This window comes from Lepidochelys olivacea (genome assembly GCF_965140295.1).
Source record: "Lepidochelys olivacea isolate rLepOli2 genome assembly, chromosome: 22".
Lineage (NCBI taxonomy): Eukaryota > Metazoa > Chordata > Testudines > Cheloniidae > Lepidochelys > Lepidochelys olivacea.
Window position 1 is genome coordinate 15,760,238 of NC_140432.1, and position 22,106 is coordinate 15,782,343.

A 22,106-nucleotide genomic window follows, 5' to 3' on the forward strand; every position below is an offset into this window, starting at 1 on the left:
AGAACTGGACACAATACTTCAGTTGAGGCCTAATCAGCGCAGAGTAGAGTGGAAGAATTACTTCTCGTGTCTTGCTTACAACACTCCTACTAATACATTCCAGAATGGTGTTTGCTTTCCCCCTCAAAGTGTTACACTGTTGACTCATATTTAGCTTGTGGTCCACTATGACCCCCAGATCCCTTTCCACAGTACTCCTTCCTAGGCAGTCATTTCCCATTTTGTATGTTTACAACTGATTGTTCCTTCCTAAGTGGAGTACTTTGCATTTGTCCTTATTGAATTTCATCCTATTTACTTCAGACCATTTCTCCAGATCATTTTGAATTATAATCCTATCCTCCAAAGCACTTGCAACCCCTCCCAGCTTGGTATCGTCCACAAACTTTATAAATGTACTCTCTATGCCATTATCTAAATCCTTGATGAAGATATTAAACAGAACCGGACCCAGAACTGATCCCTGCGGGACCCCACTCATTATGCCTTCCAGCATGACTGTGAACCACTGATAACTACTCTCTGGGAACAGTTTTCCATCCAGTTATGCACCCACCTTATAGTAACTCCATCTAGGTTGCATTTCCCTAGTTTGTTTATGAGAAGGTCATGCAAGACAGTATCAAAAGCTTTACTAAAGTCAAGATATACCATGTCTACTGCTTCCCCCCTATCCACAAGGCTTGTTACCCTGTCAAAGAAAGCTATTATGTTTGTTTGACACTATTTGTTCTTGACAAACCTATGCTGACGGTTACTGATCACCTTATTATCATCTAGATGTTTGCAAATTGGTTGCTTAAATATTTGCTCCATTATCTTTCCAGGTGCTGAAGTTAAGAAGTATTTCCTTGTGTGCGCTTTAAACCTGCTGCCTATTCATTTCATTGGTGACCCCTGGTTCGTGTGTTATGTGAAGGAGTAAAGACCCCTTCCCTAGTCACTCGCTCCGTCATGATTTCACAGACCTCTGTCATATCCCCACTTAGTCCTCCCTATTCCAAGCTCAACAGTTCCAGTCTTTTTATTGGTTTCAGAGTAACAGCCGTGTTAGTCTGTATTCGCAAAAGGAAAAGGAGTACTTGTGGCACCTTAGAGACTAACCAATTTATTTGAGCATGAGCTTTCGTGAGCTACTTCTCTCTCCTTATCAGAAAGCTGTTCCAGACCCCTCATCATTTTGTTGCCCTTCTCTGTGCCTTTGCCAGTTCTAATAGATCTGGTTGGAGATGGGGTGACCAGAACTGCTACTAGCCTTTAATGGACCTAACCTCCAAGAGTGGTGGCTTCCTCTTTGTGACTTGGACCTCCAGCCAGGTCACAGTGGTCCTGGGTAGCAAGGTCTTTTAGGGCTAACTGTCCCAAGCAGGCCAGTCTCCATTGCCTGCTCTGTGAGACTTGCCCAGGGGCTGGCATGGGAACCCAGGCTCACCCTCTACTCCAAGGTCCAGCTCTGGGACCCTCCGATCAACAGCCAAGGTCTGAACTGTTCTGTCCCTGGCTGCTTTTTCCCCTGAGCCTTTCCTACCTCTCTGGCTCCCCCCCAGTTCTGGATTTTCCAGCCCAAACTCCCTCCTGGCAAGGAGTCACTGCAGGCTAGTTTCCTTTGTAGCACCAAACACCCCTTCCTTCCCTCAGCAAATGACTGCAAACTATTTCCCTATAGACCCCAGCTGCATTCAGCTCCTGGGCTTTATACAGGCCCCTCCTGTCCCTGTTCCTGTCCAGCTGAACCTCCTCCCTAATTAATCCCTGCTTCCTGGCTGCTCCTCCAGATGCAGCCTGGGCCATTAATTGGCCCAGCTAGCCACCTTAACCCCTTCAGGCCTTGTGCGGAGCAGACACCTCAAATCATCTTCACACCCTCAAGCCTATAAGCCTTGGGGGTGGGTTAGTGCAGCTGCCTCCTGCCCTGCATTTGCCTGAGCAGGGCCGGCAGGGCATCCCTCTCTTGTTCTGCTTCACCCACTAGGAGACCCAGATTATCCTGGTCCTCCACAGCACCCGAAACTTTTCCCTTTGGTACTCTGGTTCTCCATCATCTATTGGCAGGGCCTGGTCCGTGGCTACTCGTTTCTCCTGTAGCACCTTCACTTGCCCCACAGGATCCCACAGCCCCCTTTCCCTCAGGGCCTGAGTTCCTACCATAGCTTGCTTCGCTTCAGTGGCAGTTCCTATGTTCCTCTGGGCCCCCTCCGTCCTAAGCATTTTATCTTCCAACTCCTACCACCCTCTTCTGGGTGCCTGGTTGACCACCTGCCGGGTCCACAGTCATCCCCACCCCGTCTACCCTGACAGTCTCCTGCATGCTCCAGTCCCCAGACACCCCCCTTCTTTTTTTCCCAATCTCACTGTGGCCCATGCCTTCCCCTTTGCTACCCCTTAAGAGGGCAGGGCCTTTTTATAGGGCCAACTTCACGGCACCCAAACCAGCCCCTTGTCCTTGCCTTGTCAATAGCCTGTGCTTCGCCCTTGTCTATTCCTGTCACAGTTCATACATGGGCATCTCCTTCTTAGGGGCCCCCGCTGACCCCAGGCAACACACGCCTGTCCCTTCCCTGTTCTACACACACGTTGGACTCTTTGGGGTTTCTTGTCTCCTTGCCTTCCGAATAAGGCTTCTCTCCCCTATACAGGCAGGGCTAGTCATGTCCTTCGCCCGCAGGTACAGCGCTTCCCGGCCCCAGGACCCTGTCCAATCTCCCTCTCTGTGCCCTTTGCTAATCTCTTTCCATGGGAGCTTAAATCAATACAGCTGCTGTTCAGCCAGCCGTGTGTCCAATAAGCATTGGCCTGGGCCTCTCACTCTCTCTGCGAGTTCTCCAGCACCTGCCTGCTCTTTGTCAGCCCCTTCCACAGGGGTGGCGACTTCGGGGCCCAGGCTTGGAGGATGCATACTATAGCTCCATTGTCTCCTCCCAACGTCTCCGACCCCTCCCTCAGGGTGTGTGATCTCTGCTGATCTGCCTGGAGAGATGTCGCCTTCACGTCCCAGACCCCTGTGGAGCAGGCTCTAGGAGAAGAGGTATTTCCAGGGAGCCAGGTGGCCTTTTGTCCAGCCCTGTTTGTTCAGCTCTCCTCTCTGGGGGCAGCTGGCAGAGCACACGCAGTCCTGGACAGGTGGGATCTGGCAGCTAGCGTGACCGGGGAGAGATCCTGCTGAGGGACAAGCGGTGCTGGGACGCTCAGGATGGGAGCTGGCACCGCTGGTCTGTAATGCTCCTGGGTTGTCTGCCCTTAGACACAACCTCCAAAGCCACTTGGCTAAGCCACTGCCCCATATCTGGGCTAGATCCTGCACTGATGGCCCTGTGGGGCGAAATGGCTGCCAGGTGCAGGGGTGGGGAGGGGTTCCTTGCCCTGTTATCCGCGGTTTCCTTCAGTACTCAGGAGGGGCCTGGCCCCATTTCCAGGAGCCCCAGGGGCAAGTGTTCCCTGGGGCCCTTCCTACTGACCCCCTCCCCAGCTGGGAAGAGAGTGAGACAGGATTAGGTGGCTCTGGGGGGCAGAGAGGCGGCTGGTCTGGGAGCTCTATCCAGCCTCCCGTCCCCTTCCACAGATCAGGATGAAGCCCAGCGGGAGATGGGGGCAGGGGGAGACCTGCAGGGGGATTATCTGCGGCTTCATGACCCCCACGCTCTCCTGTCCCAGTCCTCTAGGGGGGCACAGGACGATGAAACCCCCTGCCCTGGACCAGAGCATTAGGATCCTGTGGTTTGATGCTGGTGATGTGGTGCGGGACATGAGGGCCTGGCATGGGAGGTGCCAAAGGCAGGGGGCACAGCCCCGGGCAGGAGACTCGGGTTTGCTCTTAGCAGGTTTCGCTCCAAGCAGGTGCGATTTCAAAGACCTTGTTCTCGCTCTTCAATTAGGAGCCATTGGAGGTGGCCCCCTCTACGTCCCCTCCACTGTGACCCCATCCCCTGCTATAAATCCTGGCTGGGCCCCCTGGTGGCATCCCTTGTTCTGTGACCCCAGCCCCCAGGGTGTAGCCCCCGGGTGTGTCCCCTGTACTGTGGCACTTGGGGACCTCTGGCCCTAAGACGCGTCTCTGGCACTCTTCATAACCGGCAACCCCCACACACACCCTGGCTGCGTTCCCTTGGCTCTCCCCCGGCCCTGTGACCCCATATCCCCCTTGCTGAGTCCCAACCCCCACATATGAACTCCCGAGGCTGTGGCCAGGGCACCCTGGAACCCCTGCATTCAGAGCAGCCGCCGTGCGTAGCTCCCCCTCTGGAAACGTGAGTGGCCGGGCTGGGACAAAGGTCCCTTGTGTTGGGGCCAGTGCAGGACAAGGCGCTTCCTGTCTAGAGCTGCATGGCAAGATTTGGAAACCACTTCCTGTGCCAGGCGCGTGGCCAGCACCGGAGGGGCGGGTGGTGTTCCAGAGGGGGGCGCTCGCCTCTTGCCGTAACTGCCCCATGACCACTCCTCCGCTCAGCACCACAGCCCACTCCCAGCTGGGATCCCGCCTGGTGCAGCCCCTCCCAGCTGGGATCCAGCCCGTGGCTGATGGGGGGGGGTGCAATCTCACGGAGGGTATTGCTGGCATTTGGGGGTCCCCTCGCTAAAGAACGTGGGTCACTCCCTGCAGCAGGGCTCAGGATGACTCCTCATGCCAGGGGAAAGCAGACTGGTCCAAAGCGGTGAATCACTGAGTATCTCCTGCCTGCAGCCCTCTCGTCTCTGCTCCTGGGGGTGGAGGCTCTGAACTGGGGGGCTTTGGAGACAGGGTGTGACCTGTGGACAAGCCCTCTGGGGCCACGCCTGCCCGTCTCTCGCCTGTGGGGGGCCCGTGGCTGGCTGAATCCTCGTGGCCACCAGCCTGCCAGACACCCAGTTTTGAGAGATGTGCCTCGGTCGGTTCTGGGAAGCTGAGCAAGCTGGCGACCTGGGCGCCGTGCTGTGGGGGAGGCTCGGCACTGCCTCCCCCCGCCTCCCGTGTCGGGGGCTGCTGTTGGCGTGACTCATGGGCCGGGTTCTGCAGCAGCATCGCTGGCTCATCCTGGTTGCGTTGGCTGTCATCATCCATCACTGGCTGGGAGCACCAGCTCGGCCCTGCTGGGGAAGAGTCCCACGTGCAGCCCTAGTCGCTGCCTGGGAGGGGCAGCTGGGCTTAGACTGGACCCACGGGTGCCATGGGGCTTCTTCCCAGTGAGGGGTGAGCTGGTGGCTGCATCGTGGGAAGCTGGAGCCTCAGAAATCTCTCCGGAGCCCCCCATAGACGTTCTGAGGACCCAATTGTTTGGAGGTGCAGGGGGCTCCCTCTCTGCTCCCCATGGTCGCTGTCCTCACTCATATCAGGTGCCCTTCATGACCCTTTGCAATGTGGGGTGACCCCCACTCTGGGCACCCTGGCTGTGTGGGGCAGGCTGGGCTGATTCCTGGTGCTGTGCCCACCCTCTCCAAGCTTCTTCCCTGACCCTCCCACCCCCCAGGGGAGCCCTCTCATCTCTTGTTAATTGCAGGGCTTGGCGCTGTGCAGACCCTGAGGTTCTCCCTGCCCTGCAAAGGCCATGGACGGGAGAGGGGGCTCTGTTTGCTGGGCAGATTAATCAGACAAGCTGAGGTCCTGCAAGCAACAGATGGCACAGATCACAGCCACTTCCCCGGCAGATCAGAGTCAGTGCTGGGGAAGGCTGAGGCAGGATTGGCTGTGGGCATCCACCGGTTCCTCAGACTGTATCTGGTCCTTGCCCAGACCCCTAGCATAACACCCCCTCCCTGCCATCCTCTACCTATGCCCTGCCTAGCCCCCTGCTTTGCCCCCAGGGGAAGCCGGTAGAATTTCCTTGGTAGTGCAGCTGGGAACCAGGACCCCTGGGTGCAGGCTGTGAGGCAGAGAGGGGGCGTAGGTTCACAGTTGGAGGTGGAGGAGCCGGGACGCCTGGGTTCTGTTCCCCGTTCCAGAAGGGTGAAATCTAGGGGCTAGTACAGGAGATGGGGAATCAGGACTCCTGGGTTTTACTCTTGGCCCTGCCAGTGATCACCTGCTTGTCTTTGGGTGAGTCCCTTCCCCACACTGTGTGCCTCAGTGTCCCCGAAGGGGAGCAGGGTTAATGGTCCATATACCTAGGGCAGAGGGGCGAACAAGGGGTTCCAGCCCTGCTTACATGGGGGGTAGATTGGTGATTCCTCTGCCGGTTGCTCCATGAGCAGCCAGGGCCACAGTGGCTTAGACGCAACCATTCTGCCCCCTCCATCATAGGTGGGATGCAGCAGCCTCCCTCCACCATGGCCCACGCTAGGCCGGGCACGACCCCCTCTGCTGTGGCAGGCGCTGCCTCCTGCCAGTCTCAGCCCCCTGAGCTGATGGGTGCCATCTCAACCGGGAGCCCCCCTCTTCATGGCCAGAGCCCGGGCCCCTCGCTCCCCAGGCCTGAGGCAGTGGTGGCCCGAGTGATCCTCCACCTGCCGGGGCCGGATGAAGCTGCGGATGTGACCAGGAGGCCAGGATTTCCCCCACGGGGGGTGTGTGTCATGATCCCGGATGCCCTGCATGCCCCCCGTCCCCACTGCCAGCCAGGCCACCTCAGTCCTAGCTGATGTCCTAACAAAGGGGCTGCGGCCGCCGACTCGTGCTCAGCCAAGCACAACATCCTGCCCCAGAAGTGAAGTCATCCCAGAACATGGGGGGAAACTGGGGGCGGGGGGGGAGGAGCAAGGCAGCCAGGGCACCCACCCCCCCCATATAACTGTCCCCCTTGTGCTGCTCATTGCCTAATCCCCACCTGTGCTGCTCTAATCGGCATCTGGAAAGTGACTTACTGGGCTCAGCTGCCTTCCCTGTGCTGGGGGTTGGGGGGCAGAGGGGGAGCTGCTTTTTGCACCCACCCTCCTGTGGGACCATTCTCCTGACTCGATCAGTGCTGGGGGCGGGGGGACACCCAGCTGCAGGGGGCAGAGAGAGTATCATGGAGGGTCGGAGCTCAGATTCCAGGCCCCATTCAGCCATGGGCCCCTCTGGCTGGGGAGACTATGGAGGGGGGCCACCTGTGCCATTGGGAAAGCGACCGAGCCCTTCCAGATTTGTCCCACCCAGCCCCAGACAGCTGTGCTCCCCCTGGCCTCAGCTGGGTCCCTCGTGGGGAAAGGCCTGTGCCCCAGCCCGCTCCCCCAGCAGCCAGGCCCTGCAGCCAGGGCTGGATCGGAGCCAGCGCCCCTGAGAGGGGAAGGAAGCAGAGTGTTCCCCACACTCTGTGATGAGTTTAGTGGCCTCAGCTGCTATTGTCTTGACCACAAAGGTGTTCAGCTGCTTGGGGAGAGGCAGGGCTGAGATGGCCCAGCTGGGGTTAACAAGCTCTCGCTGGGTAAGTAGTGACCCCCACCACCCCACGCCCACCCGCTTGGGCAGGGCCGGGGCGACAAATGGGAATGGGAGGGGGTTGGGGACGTGGCTGCACATGGCAGGGTAGCTGGATGGTAGCAGTGACTGCTGCCTAATGGGAACCAGCTGGGGCGGTGTGCGGAGAGTAACCAGGAGCAGAGCAGGTCTAGCAGCTGGGAGTAGGGAGGATGGTATGGTGGGGGTGGGGGGTGCCTGGGAAGTGTGGGGCTGTGCTGGCTTGCAGGGGTGGGGTCCTGGGTTGGTTTGGGGTCAAACAGGGCTGGTAAGGTTTGTACGGTGCTTGGAAATTGCGCCCCGCTCTGGCACTCAGCTAGCATTCTCCTCCTGGGGCGCCCCCAGGGGTGCTGAGCTCACTCCAGGGCACTGGCAGGCAGGCCAGTGTTCGCACAGGGATCTCGCAAACAGGAGCCACGCCGCTGTGGGCAGTGGGGTCTGTGCGCCAGGCCATGGCATGGTGCCCCCAAGAGTGCCAGAGCATGGTGGGGGGAGCAGATGAGGCAGCTCCTGGGGGCAGGTTTGTCCCTTGTTGCTCTTTGCTGGGGGGCTTCAACTCCCCCCATCTCACCTGAGGGGCCAATTTTGCTGTTTGGCCCCAATGGCATGCAGAGTCTTGTCTGTCTCTGGGGGCGGGGAGGGGGGAAGGGGATCCGTTCTCCTGCCCCCCCCTTGCCTCAAGCACAGTGTTTGTGGGGCATCCCCCCCCCTCACCTTGTGCCCTGTCTCAGCAGGTGGGGCCAGCAAGGTGGAGGTCTCCCTGCTGGAGGTGGTGGAGGTGGAGTTGGGCCAGACAGCCAGGATCCCATGCAACTTCTCCCTCCCTGAGGCGAGCGACTACGCCTACATCAACTGGTTCTATGTGAGTACCAGCGCCCGGGGTGGGGGACTGACGGGGCAGGATCGGGGGCCCCCAGCGGGAAAGGTCAGGGGGGACAGCGATGGGGCAGAAGCAGGGGACACTGGAAGATGTAGGTGGGGGGCAGAAAGGAGGGACTCCCATGGGAGGGTTTTAGGGGAATAAGAGCAGCTTGGTTGCTAGCCTGGCAAAGGCTGGCGGTGGGGGGTCCTAGTCAGAGCGAGAGGGTCTTGCCCCCTCTCCCCGCCTGGCCCCTGGAGGAGATCCCTCCCCACACGCCAGTGTCCCAGCCACCTTGGCGCTGTGCTAACAAAAGCCTCCACCGCCACCCAGTGGCACAAAGCGGGCCCAGCAGCTGATGGGTCCTGGGCTGGAGTGGCGAGTCCCTCTAGTTCTCGTTCCCCTCTTTAGATCGACAAACGCAGCCGGACGAAGATCTACTACATGGTCCGTGGCCAGGTCTTTGAGGTGGACACGGAGTACAAGGGCCGGGTGGCCATGGAGGATGACTTTACCCTCACCATCAGCAGGGTGACCCTGCAGGACGCCAGGACCTTTGTGTGCCAGGTCGGGGCGGGCAGCTTAGGGGTGGGCGAGAACCGGACCAAGCTCCATATTTACAGTGAGTGCCACTGGGCCCAGAACCGGGGGGAGAGGGGGAGAAAGAGGGGCAGGGCGACAGCCTCTGATTGGCATCTCGGCCCAACCCCCTGCTCTGGATGCTGCTGCTCAGGGACACCAGACAAGCTGACATGCTCCTTTCCCATCAGGGCTGCCTGCCCCTGCCAGGGCTTTGCCCAGGGGCATGGAGGTTTGGAGGCTGATTTAAGCCGGGAGCCTAGGGCAGGGCAGCGTGTGCATGGCTCTCCCCATGCCGTAGTTCACAAGGCGCGGGCATTAGTGAGAGAGACGCTGCTGCCCACTCCAACCCCTGCTGCCATTCCCCGGGCCTGTGACATGCCCTGTAGGACCAGACATGCTGCCGTCGCTGGTTGCAACGCCTACCGGTGCAGTGGGAAGGCGGGAACAGGCTCAGGGCATTGAGAACAAGGGCTGGGTCTAGTTCCCCCTTCCATGGTGCTGGGGACTTTGCCTTTCCCCTCCCTCTCGGTCCACCTGGCACCAAACCCCTGCCTGGCATGCTGCTCTTTTCCAGAAACCCCGGAGCCTCCTGAGATTCAGGTGAACGACGCGGGCATCCCAGTGACGAGTAAGGAGATCCCAAAGGTGAGGGGAGCCAGCTGCGCCACACAGAGCCTGGCTCGCTCCAAAGGGGCCAGAGCACTGCTGGGGGGGAAGCTCACAATCATAGGTGCCAACTTGTCCGGCATCCGTGGCTACTCAACCCGCCCCGAGCCCCGCCCCGACACCTATGCTCACAAGGCTGGCAGGCACCCAGAAGAAGGTGGGACACTACTGGCAAGAAGCTCACAGTGCCAGCAGGGGTGGGGGGGATCCGAACTGCCTTGTCCAGGTGCAAGCTGCACCATGTGCTGTGTGTTGGGGGGTACTAGGGGGCGCTGGTATCGCGGGGACCTGGAGGTTTTCAGCACCAAGCGCTCCCTTTGCTGTCTCAGATCGCAGTGTGCATCAGCAAGAACGGCTTTCCGGCCCCCAACATCACATGGTACAAGAATGGGAGCCCCCTGTGGCAGGATGACACAAGTAAGTTTTGGGACCAGCTCCTTCTCCTTGGGCTGCTTAGGTACGTTGTAGCTTGGTGAGGCCAGCCCTGGGGAGCTGGGGTAAGGGGCCTGCCAAGGCAATTCCAGGACCACAATGCTCAGGATAATCCTGTATCCTGCTGCAAGGAAGCTCACAGCAACGGAGTGCCCATGGGCACAGTTGCGAGAAGCTCACAGCAATCCTGCTCAGCCCAGGGGTCGAGAAGCTTGTGCATCCCCATTCCTTCCTTCCAAGGGCTGGATCCTAGAGTCAGGGGCGCAGGGGTGGCTTTCGAGCCAACAGGGTCTGCAGGTGCCTAATCCTTCTTGGCACTGCCCCCATCACCTGCTTTCGCCCAGCAGAAATCAGCATCCTCTCCACCCTCATCAAGGAGTCCAGCGGGCTGTACACGGTGAGCAGCACCCTCTTTGCCCGTGTGAGCCGTGAGGACCGCCAGTCCCGCTTCCACTGCGCGGTCAGCTACTGCCTGCTGGGGGCCGACCAAACTGCCGTGTCCGAGAAGGTCAACGTCACCGTGTTCTGTGAGTCTGGGACTGATCAGCCAGGGCCCGGCCAGCCCAAGGGAAGGGGAGTGACTCTCCCTACTGGCAATAACACTCCCTGTGCTGCAGGGTTGATGCTGTAACTTCCATGGCCCCGCCTGAACGCCGTACGGCTGTTGCTCTGCATGGGGATGGTAGCGGGGGCCTGCAGTGATCCACCCCCCAGCTCCAGGTGTTGCCGGAGGTGCATGGCAACAGGTGGCATCTGCTCAAGTCTTGGCCCCTCACACTTCTGAGCGTGGATATAGGTGGAGTCACTCTGCTCTCCAGCCAGAGCAGCGCCCTGTCTATCAGATTCCCCCTCTCCTGTTTGCCTCTTGCTAGTTTCTCAAGGACCCCTGGGCTGCCCGCCCCACGGTCCAGGCTGAGCCGAGGCTCTTCACGTCTCTCTCTCTCTGCACCCCAGATTCCACGGAGAAGCTAAGTCTGGTGATACGCTCTCCCCAGCCGCAGGTGCGGGAGGGGGACGAGGTGACGCTGCACTGCGAGGGGGACGGGAACCCCCCGCCTGAGTACAACCTGCTGAAAGTGCAGGTGAGCAAAGGGGCAGGGCAGCTGGTTGGGGCAGGCTGGCTCTGGATGCCCAGGGGCTGACAGAGTGTGCCTTGAATATGGGGCTGCCTGACAGTCCCTGTCTGAGCTCCCCCCATGCTGTCTCTGTGCTCCCCGGTACACCGGGATCCTCACCCTTCCTGCGCTGGTGGGAGGGCTGCGGGTTCCACACACTTGCTACACCTGGACCTGCCCCAGTCTGGGAATCTGTTGCCGAGGGGTGGATGGCTCAAGGAAAGGGATAATCTCTGTGCCAGGGCACCGGTTCCAGCCCCGCCCCACGCAGAGTGGGCTTGATCAGGAGATGGGAGGCAGAGCCTGGCACCTCCCTGCCCCCCCCCCCACACACACACACTAGGGCACCAGTTCCAGCCCAGCCCAGGGCAGGGGAATGGACTACGGGGCCGCAAACCAGCAGCAGCTCCCCCCTGCTCCCGGTGCAAAGGCGAGCCACGCGTGTGCCCACGTACCCTCACTCCCGTCTGCCCTGTGCCCCTCAGGAGGGTGCCCAGGCTGAGGAGAAAGACCTAACCTCCAGTAACGGGGTGCTGATCCTGCGGAAGGTCAAGAAGGAGGACAGCGGCCGATACCTGTGCCGGACTTTCGACCTCGACTCCATGGCGAGCCTGGAAGCCACGGCGGAGCTGTCTGTGAACTGTAAGGAAGGGCCGGGGAGGAAGGCAGGGAGGTTCCCCTGGGCCCTGTGCTGTCCCAGCCCTTCTCCCATTGAGCTCCACATGAATCTGTGCCATGCTGCCTGCCCACCACCCACCCCCATCCAGCACGATGGGCTGGCGACTCAGGGCCCCGTGACCCCAGCTGACCGGACGAGCAGTTCCCCAGTGGAGGGGAGGTGGCATTTGAGAATGGCCGCTTCCGGCTGCCTCCACCCAGAGCCAGCCTGTGTCCATGCTCCGGGCTGGCTCCTGGGAACCAGCTTCTGTTCTGTACCAGAGACAGCAAGCCCTAGGCCACATGAAGGGCGCCACGTCTCATCCCCACGCTTGCCCTCTCCCTAGACCTCGAAGGGCTCAAGATAACCCCTGAGGGGCCCATCCAGCTGCAGCAGGGAGAAGGCTTAGCCCTGACCTGTGACGCCAGAGGCTCCAAGCCCTTGGAGTTGCGGTGGAAGAAGGAAAAGGTAACGAACAATGCGGACGGCTGGTCCCAGACAATGGCACAGTGCTCCCCTTCCAAAGCGGCGCTGGGACCTGGGCACAGTGCAGGAGAGGCCTTGGCTGTGCTCCAGTGACCTGCAGAGCTAGATGAAACCTCATTAATACTCACCCCGGGGCAGGACATTCCCTGCCCGCTAACCCCGAGGGGGTGAGAGTCTCTCCCTGACCTCCAACAGCAGGGCTTTGAGTGGAGCTGGAAAGCTTGGGAAGACCCAGCTACTCCCTCAGCCATGTGCTGCTCCCGGGCAAGAGGCGGGGCCGCAGCAGTCGGACACTAGCCTGCTCGTTTCCTGTTCCAGAAGGGGAAACTACTGGGGCACGGAAAACAACTGAAACTGAGCAACGTCACCCTTGAATCTTCTGGCAACTACAGCTGCGAAGTGTCTGTGGCTGGGGTTCCAGGGCTCTCCCGCTCCAAGCAGGTGTACGTCACCGTGCACGGTAAGAGCCAGCCACCGCCATATCCCCGCCCCCCCTTCCTGCACAGGCTGGGAGGGGACAGCTTCGGGCGGGGGGAGGGAATCCAGCAAGGAGCCCATGGAATTGCCCTCGTGGTATACACAGCCCACACCCGACTGCTTCCACCCCAGCCCTGCTGGTCCCTGGGAGGAATGAGCGGGCAGAGAGAGACGAGAGACGCAGCCTCCCAACATCCTGGAGGGCGTGGTGCATCTCCCCTCACCTGGTCAGATGGCTGCAGGGAGCCCATGTCACAGTGCTGGACAATTGCACCTGTATTTCCCCCTCCATGGGCCCTTGAGGGCACTCACTCTAGGCTCCTGGCTCCTCAGTTGTCACCTCTCTTGGGCAGAGACTCGCATTTCTCTCCCTCCTGACTTTTCCAGGTTTTTCCTCCTGAGTTTTTCCAGGCTGCAGTTTATTCCCAGCAAGCCAGAGTGCCTGAATAGGGCACAGTCCCTGCTTTGCTTCCTCGATAGAGACTATGAACAGCTGTCATTGCCAGTAGTCACAAGTCTGTGCACAGCTCTTTCTAAGCAAGCACATTTATTCTTAAGGTGAAAGCATAACAGAGAAAATCGATTACAAACAAGCAAAGAGCCTCTATGCAGAGGTCATCCCAATTGCAGCCTCAGGTTCGTCAAACCCCACACCTGGGTTTTCCCCACCGTTACAAGTTCATAGCATCTCAGATTCCAGACAACCATAAATAGCTCAGTCATTCCTTTGTACGTCTTGGGCTTTGATCTTGGCTTTGTGTACTAGGTGATCAGCAGACAATGGCTCACTTCACAGGATGTAGCTTCAAAAGGCTGCGGTTTTGCAGAACCAGAGGTGGGGAATTTGCATTCCCCCCCAAGCTCCCCCAGGAAAAGCACTAAACACATTTTGTTCCCAGACACTCTTCTTGCCTGACCCATTGTTCAGTATAGTCCTCTGAAACACACACACACACACACACCCCTCTGTCACATCTCCCCTCACGAGGTTGCACGCAATTCCGGCCCACAATAAGACAAACTGTTCATCGATTACAATGGGGCCCCAAAGATACAAAAATGTAATCCAATACAGTCTCCCAAGGACACTGCAGGAAATTGTCCCATCTGTCCCAGGCCACGCTGACACCTCTGCTTTGTGTTTCTTCCTCCCCCACAGCAAAGCCACAGATCAGTCCCAAGGATTCCCTGGTGCCCGTGAAACAGAATGAGCTGGTGACCCTGATGTGCAGAGCTACTGCCCTCCCTGAGCCCACGATCACGTGGAGCATCAATGGAACGGTGAGATCCACCCGCCGGATGCAGTGCAGGGAATGGACCTGGGGGCTCGGCAGTGGTTCTTGACCTCTTCCATTCAGGCGTCTCCTGTTACATATTTTTGGGGAACCCCCAACTAGGGAGGGCAGTCGTAGGCCCTGGTTGGGAACCCATGGGCTAGCAATCACTTCTTCCCCTCCTGAGCGGCATCCCTCATTCTCTTCCATCTCCCCCCAGGTCCAAAACCACATAGACCATCACCACGTCATCAGCAACTTGACCGTCCAGGTCACCCCAGAACTGCTGCAGTCAGGAGTCACCTGCATGGCCACCAACAAGCTGGGCACTAGCAGTCTTCACATTACGCTGCAGCTGAGTAAGTCTCCTGGCCACCTTAACGGGGGAAGCATCCCATGCGGGAAATCCCCTTTTCTCACTCCAGACCAGACTGGAGTCCTCCCCTCCTGCTTTAATTCACAAAACAGAGAGACCATTTTTTCTTAATGATTTTTTTTTTTAATTTCTGATTAAAAACAAAATACACAATATACCAAGAGCATCAGACAAGTCATGTAGCCTTCAATGCACGGGCCCACACAACCCCAATAGCGCTCAGCCTGCCTGTGAAAAGAGTCACGGTTCACCCAAAGATGGATAGAATAGGGGATCTGCAAAGGGGCTTTACATTCTCCAGGCCTGATGGTCATTCATGCCTCAGTGGCAGGGTATAAATGGGCCTCAGTGTAAATGAGAATTGGGCCCTTCTTCAGGATCAGAGCTGGTTTAAAAAAAAGTAATACGTGTTTTGTCAAAATATCAGCAATTTCAATTTTTTAAACAAAGCTTTGGTTTTTGGAGAAAGAAGTGACAGGGCACATAAAATGAAAGTGTTTCTACCTGCTGGGTCCCTCGAATTTTCAAAAATCAGAAAATTCTGCCCCAAATATTTTTGGAGAGAAAAACTCTGACGGTGATGGAGAAAGACAGACAGCACCCACCTCCCCCTGTCCATGATGATGGTTCCACTTGAGACATTTCAGGAGTAGCTGGTCTGGCTTGGTCTGATTTTGCTGAAGTTCTGAGCTTCTCTGCCATTTTTAAAATCTTAATAATAATCTCTTCCCCTTTCTGTCAAGGCCTAATCCTGTCAAGTGCTGAGCATCCTCTACTCACATTCATGTCAATGGGAGTTGAGGATACTCAGCACCTCCCAAGACCTGATTCTCAGTACATGAGTACTCCCTTTGACTATTCATGTGCGCCAACGTCACCTAACATGGCCAGTCAGGAGAGACGACGGGTCCAGGGAAAGCAGGATTGACAAGACCTGAATTGCTAATGGAGGAGGAACTTTTCCGTCTCTTTGTAAAAGTCAAGTTTTCCTCTCTGCCGTGAACCTAAATGTGCATAGAAAAGAGATCACTAATACCATAACAGGGAGGGCCACTTACTCTCTATTTACAACTAGTAGGAAAAGTACTCTGATTGTGGCACAAACCCACTGTGTCCTCAAAAGGCCAGAGTAAGTAGGTAACAAGGAGTTCTCACTCATAGCTGTTTTCACTTGAAGAGAGCTCAGCTTTGTGAAGAGAATCAGACATGTGGAGAGAATCTTTCTTCAATGGTAGGATTAAATCTATTTCCCTGGTCTCTTGCTGCACTGATGGAAGAACGTGTTGGTTCTTAAGCATTTGCTCTGGGTTCAGTTCCCTGTGGATTACAAATCTAAAAGCCAAGTCCACTTTGCAGGGTATGAAGCTCCCACCTACAAATTCTTCCATAAGGGCAAAACGTGAATTCTAGAGTTAGTGTTTACAAAGTCTCCATAGGTTATTACTGGAGCTGCTGTGCACCACAGTCCAGGATCAGGGCCCCAATGTGCTAGGTGCTGCACAAAGTGACATTCCCTGCCCCAAAGGGGTTACAATATTTCCTTGGTTGCCTCACGCCAAAGGGTGAGCTAAGGAGAGGTGACAGACTGAACTGTAAGATTTAAAGCTCGGTTCTACTTGAAAAGTGACTGTGAAAGAGGCGTGTGGGGTCAGGGCGGGGGGGAAGAGGGTTCATTGTAAAGTAGTGATTTTCCTAATTTGCAAGTTCAGCCCTGAACCGAAGAGCTGCTGGCTTTGATTGGAGCTCAGGCCCGATTAACAGCAGAGACTGGGCAGTCAGAACTTAATTTAATTAACGGCACTGTTGAGAATGCAAAAGCTAGAAGAGAGGCTGGGCAGGGCTATGGGGAAGACTGAGCAGTCAATGCTTATTCGTGTCCTTCAAATCAGCAGGTAGGATGCTGAATGCACACAGCTCTCCGATCTGAGCTGCCAAAGGACGAGGGGAATTCTGAGGCCAGTTGCTGATGGCCATTGGCCTGGTTTCAGGGAGGGCAGCTTGAATTCACTTAACACTCACTGACCTTTCCCATGTGCTGGCTAATAATTTCCAAATGTAGAGTCTCCTGCATGTTTCTTCCCCATGTCTCTCTGGGCTGGAGAGTAAGCCCAGCTGCTTGGCTGTAGCCTATGCTGCGTGATCCGTTCTCAGCACGATTTGTTAGTGGCGTCTGTGTTGAACATTGAGGTCCTAGAAAGTGGAGGTCCAAAAGATGATTCATCATCTCGTTATCGTTAGCCCTGGGTCCCTGTGGCGGGAGAGGTACTGTGCACACGGGTGAATCTGTAACTGGCTGGGGAAAGCCAATGAGCACGTCTGCAAGGCTGCCCAGGGGCAGGGAATGCTTGCCCGCTCCAGCCCCTGGCGTTTCAATGACACACTGTGCACAGACAGATGGTTCAAGGCTGGAGTCTCCCTCTAGCTGGTGGGATGCTGCTGGGGGCACCCTTCATGCTAACTCACTCCCAGCTTTCCAGAGAGGGGAGGAAATCAAATCAACCAGCCAATGTCTATCTTCATTACAGGGACGACAACTACGTCACCTCCTCCTATTGGCAACACTACTGGTAAGCGTCCCCAGGGAAAGTGCTGAATAATGGCCCCTGCAGTGGTCAGAGGAACGAGATCTCACCCACACATTAAGTACCCCCTGTGGAAGGGAAGGGATGAGACTAAGAGCCCAGAATGGCCCAGCAGTGCTGCCCGGGCCTCTTGAAGATGGGGATGGATGGGGAATAGTAGCCGCATCCCCTCAAGTCACCCCTTGGTGTCCTGGTACGGAGAGATGCCATGGGCACCTAGTTCTAAACTTCAGACCCTGTGAGCTGCCCTGGGGCACTGGGGTGGGCGGTTAAGTCCCGGAGCCAATGGGGTGAATGTCTGCCCAGAGCCTTCCCACCTCCGGGAGGAATGGGCCTCATTCAGCACTCTCTCTCCATTCTTTATTGGCATTCTAGCGGAACCTATCAAGAAAGGTCAGTAGCTACTGTACCCCACAGGACCCCCTGCCTCCCAGCTGGTCCCTTTCCTCTTGAGACCCCTGGCCTGCTTTCATCGTGTGAGCTCCTCGCACCCCTTCTTGTGGCCTCCAGGCACCCACTCCCAGCCTTCCCCTCTGCCTACAGCTGTGTTGATGGTTGTGTGTCCCCCACCGTTTGCAGAGTGCAACATTCACGTTACACCCCAGAAACAGGCACGAGCACGTGACTCCTTCAGGCCATTCTTCCCCTAGTTTCCTCCCCACTCTTTGACCTTCACTCAGCTGGGATCTCTTGCCCTCGGTCCGTGGCACTGGGTGGGTGGCAGATGCTGCAGAGGGAGGTCTAAATTAGAGTCTAAAACCCAGTATTTGGATGAGAAGTGCTTCCATATCAGCAAAGTGTTTCCGACCTGACTGAGGTTTTAGACACTTTATTTTAGATGCTGGGTGATTTTAGATGTGCCTAAGGCCCACTTTCAAAAGCGGCTTAAGCACTTAGGAGGCCAAGTCGCATCGAGCCTTAGGACCCAAAGTCACTGACGGCTTGTTGATACGTGGCACACTATTCAGCAGCACAACGGCTGTGCGTCAGGGAAGACATGACCTCCGTCAACAGGAGGGGCTCTCCCATTACTGGAGATGCTGCTTAATACACAGCACGTTACAAACATCCATTCGTTGCGTCCCATATTGTTACCCCCCAGCAAGCCAACAGCAGGGCCAGGAACAGAACCCGAGAGCTCTCCCAGTGCATTCTGCTAGCTCTGCTGCATGCATCCCCCTTCTCTTCCTGGTGCCCCCCAGCAACCCCCTGCCCGTTCTATGCCCTTCCGATGCAGCCTGGGGAGAGGTAAGCGTGCTGCCCACTACCGCGGCGAGTGGCAGGTGACGGGCGTCTCTCAGGGAAGCTGTGGGGTCAGGCAGTAACAGCACCTGTCTGTTGCGAGCAGAGCAAAAGACCCAGGAGAGCAAGGGCGTGATCATCGTGGCAGTCATCGTGTGCATCCTGGTGATCGCCGTGCTCGGTGCCGTGCTCTACTTCCTGCACAAGAAAGGCAAGATCCCCTGCAACCGCACCGGGAAGCAGGACATGTAAGCACAGCTTGCGCCCCAGCCACACCCTTCCAGCCCTCCCCCGCCTCCCAGCTAGCAAGGGCTTGGCTCAAAGACGCACCAAATCATTCACGCTTCCCATCTCATCCCATTCAGGCAGCTTGCTCTGCCCCCCACCCCCCTCGGAAGGGCTAGGATGCCTCACTGCCTTTTTCATGCCGGGGGGAGGCCTGGATGTAGAGTAGCCAAGAGCTTCCCAGCAGCAAAGGCTCCCGGCACTGCCTCCTGAAGCAGGCACTGTAGGGAGCCACAGCTGAGTTTCGCCATCAGCCAGCAAGCCCTCGTGTGACCACACTCCAGCAGCACTGAGCTTGGCAGCTATCCCAGGGCTCCTGCCCCTTCCCCTACAGCACCTCCTGCTGGTAGAGGCTGGAGTCATTGAAAGCTTCCCTCGGCCTGGGTTCCCACCATAGTTGGATTTTGCTCTGACTCCTTTTCCTTCCGCCCTCTGGGAGTCCGGAGCAATCAGCCAAAGGGCCCAGATTCCCACACCTCAGCCTGTAGGCGCTCAGGTACCTCAAACGTCTCTGAAAACTGTCACCTCCCTCCCCCTAGCACCAGGCCAGATGCCCGTAAAGACGAGATTGTAGTTGAAGTTAAGTCAGATAAACTTCCCGAAGAGGCGGGGCTTCTGCAGGGCGCTAACAGCGAGAAGAGACCTGCAGGTGACCAGGTAGGACAGATCTCCATGCAATTACCTTCCGGGGGCTGGGCTCTCCCTTGGCAGCCTCTGGCCAGGAGCAGCAGCGATGCTCGAAGGGCACAGGGGGTGTGTCTGCCCTACAGCTCACACTGAGGGTGGGCCTCCTCTGGAGCTGGGGAAGCAGCTGTCAACTGCTGTTCCCAGCACCCCTCATCTTGCATGGGCCTTCATCATCCATCGTCATCAGCAGTAAATAAGGGAAGTGGGGAAGAGACCTCATGGTGCCAGCCTTCATTGCACAACAGTCAGCGCCGGGGCCGAGATGTGGATGTGTTGCTGCATGCTCGTGGGAAGTAGCGGTGTTGAAACTGCTTTCCCTTCTGCAATAAAAACTTTCCCTTCCCCCTCCTTAGCTCTCTCACCGTGAACTTGACCACTTCCCCTAGCTCCCAGAAGAAAGCAGAGTTGCAGGCCCTTAGGTTTCCCTGTTCCCTCTTGGTTCGCGGTCAGCCTGGTCTGGAGCTAAGCGGTGTAGGTGTTACAAGCTAGAGAACCTCTGGCCTCCGCAAAGCCCCCGCGTAGGGACCTAGACTCCCTAGGCTAGGTATGTGCCTAAGAATGGGATCCACAAACACCAGGGCAGGGTCTGTCCTCAGCCATGGGACTGCAAGGAGGAGGAAAAGAAGGTAGCAGCCCTAACCAGTGGGTTCTGCTGCTAGGGAGTTTTTCCCTTCTCCCCGGGGAAGCTGCTTCATGGGGTATAAGCAATTAAAGAGGCAGCCCCCTCCCCCCCCACTGATATAGGCTTGTTCCTGACGTTTATCCTAAAGTGCTTTGTCTAGTTTTAATATGCAGAGGTTTCCAGTTGGACAGTTCCAGTTCAGCTAACATTTTCCTTGGTTTAATGCAAATCGGCGTATACGAGCACATGCCCCAGTAGCCTTCAGCTCATCCCTCAACCACAGAATGGTGTAAGGAGGAGCCTCCACTGCCAATACCCACTGCTCTAGGAGTCACACTTACCCGGGTTGGCTCTGAGCAGCTGGTCCTTTCATCTGTGGGAGGAGGGAGAACCTGCACTCTGATTGCCTCTAACTACTTATTTCTTGTCCATGGCTTAAAGGCAGAGAAATACATCGACCTGAGGAACTAGAATGAGGGACCCGCCATGTGTTTTTTCCCTTCAAACCTTTCCTGATCCTGGATCGCCGCCTCCCAACCCTGCTCCAGCCCCTTGGGAGCGTGACCAGAGACCTGGAAATGCATCACAGCGCTGAGACTGCTCTGCCAGGAGAAATACCTCACCCCCCAACCCCACCCAACATGGCCGTTACACTAGCCAAGGGTCTGAAAGATAACATGCTAGCAGCAGCAAATCTGGACTGGCTTACTGCTTCAGAGAGGCCAAAAACAAATTCTTGGAAACATCCACATTACCCTGACAGGGGAAGAATTTAAGGTCTTATCAGGAATGTTACTCTTCGCTTTTTATTGTTCCAGTTGTGTGTGTGTATTGAGAGAGGGGTGGGGGGGAAATCTAGAAGCAATTTTACCGAAAATTCACAGCAGGTAAGTCCCCCTGCCCTCCTGAAAGTAGGCTAGAGCACTAGGCAGTCTGGGTTTCTCTGGCTAGAGTTGCGCTTTTAATTGGAGCTCCTTCCAACTGAAAAAAACCCAACCCCACAACCCGTATTAAATTAGCAGCATTCAGCTAAGTCTCTGAACAATGGGTGCATAGTATGAATTACAGCTAGGGGGTGGAATTTACCTGGTGGGTTCTAGGATGCAAATGGTTAATTCTCTTAGCTTTTCCCTTAACTGTTCTTGTTTTGCTGGTTTAGATTCACAGCCTCTCAACTTGCACTGGTGAAATGCAAGTAGAGCGCTCCATTCTCGGAAGAGTTGATTTCGTTTTCCCAAGTGACTCTATTGAGAACAAGTAGCTGAAAGGAAAGGATCTCTGTTCTATGTGCAGTAAAAAGCAGGGCCTCCCAGTTGTTCTGAGGTTTTGGCAGGGACTGGACCCAACAGTACATTCATATGAAAGTTTTAAAGCTGCATGATGTGGCATTGCTTAGCTGAGGGCTTAGGCCTTGTTTCACACCTGCCACCTCCCTGAGGAACGTGGCTACCCTGGGCAGATTTCTAATTAAGCTGTACCGTGGCTGAAATGAGCAGGCCCTCCAGCAGACCACGTCTAAAGTCGAGGCTGATGAAGAGAGAAGCTTTATGCCATGCTTAGAAATTGGCACCTCTCTTAAAAAAAAACCCTCAAAAAACCCTAAAGTATTCTCACTAGATAAAACATTACATATCCTTGACTAAAATCCCACTCTCTGGCCTAGGCCAGGGTGACAGGTACCAACTGTGAACAAGAAGGGAAACTGACAGAACTGAGCTCCCAGACTATTGAACTGGTGCTATCTGAGAGATACCAAACAGACCACCACCTCACGGAAAACACCCAGCCTGTAAGCATATACCGCTGTTGCTTCCATCAGCCCTATGAGCTCTCCCTCATCCGCAGGCGAACACTGAGGAGATGAGCCCCTTGCTTTTCCTTCTCGATTCCTATTAGAGAAGTAAAGCAAGTTGCAGAACTTGTTTCACCTAGGCACACACCCCCATAGCTGCTACTTAACCAGCCATTTATTTTCCATTCCTCCAACACTTCAGCAACAAACAGACTTACATTAACACTGGGCAAAACGATAACAGCTCCTTTCCTATGCACCCAACTTCCTCAGTGGTTATTGAGACTCTCTGCGGCAGCAGATGCAACCAACTCATTAACAAAAAGGGTGAGCTGTACTTGTGAGCTAGAATTATCAGAAGCAAAAGCTTTGGTTATATATATATATATATATTTTTGTTGGTTTGTGTGTAAATTTAAGAGTTTGTCTGATATTTGCAGGGGTTTTTTTTATATATGTGAAAATAAAAAGCCAAAATACTTCCAGGACTGGCTGTACTTTGTCTCAATTCACAATGGTGAAGTAAGAAACTCAATTAGGGATGGTAACATTCCCTAGGTGCGGATTGTACACTTGGACTGTAATGTGTGACTTCATCTCCTCCTCCCTTCACCCCTCATTATAAT

At 56.0% G+C, this 22,106-nt stretch overlaps 1 protein-coding gene across 3 annotated transcripts in view; it reads left to right on the forward strand.

Annotated features, from left to right (window-relative positions):
- The window catches only part of MCAM (melanoma cell adhesion molecule), a 35,709-nt gene extending 13,777 nt beyond the window's left edge, over positions 1–21,932 (forward strand). The window contains exons 2-16 of one of the 3 annotated variants that reach the window (XM_084611880.1): positions 8,080–8,207; positions 8,616–8,826; positions 9,361–9,431; positions 9,782–9,869; positions 10,232–10,411; positions 10,839–10,966; positions 11,485–11,641; positions 12,004–12,125; positions 12,462–12,603; positions 13,780–13,901; positions 14,115–14,253; positions 16,796–16,837; positions 18,201–18,342; positions 18,919–19,036; positions 20,130–21,931. In XM_084611880.1, coding sequence (XP_084468006.1) covers positions 8,080–8,207; positions 8,616–8,826; positions 9,361–9,431; positions 9,782–9,869; positions 10,232–10,411; positions 10,839–10,966; positions 11,485–11,641; positions 12,004–12,125; positions 12,462–12,603; positions 13,780–13,901; positions 14,115–14,253; positions 16,796–16,837; positions 18,201–18,342; positions 18,919–19,036; positions 20,130–20,159 — 1,820 coding nt within the window. In that variant the 3' untranslated portion in view covers positions 20,160–21,931. The other 2 variants (XM_084611879.1, XM_084611881.1) reach the window with 2 other exon arrangements.
- Positions 21,933–22,106: the final 174 nt, after the last annotated feature.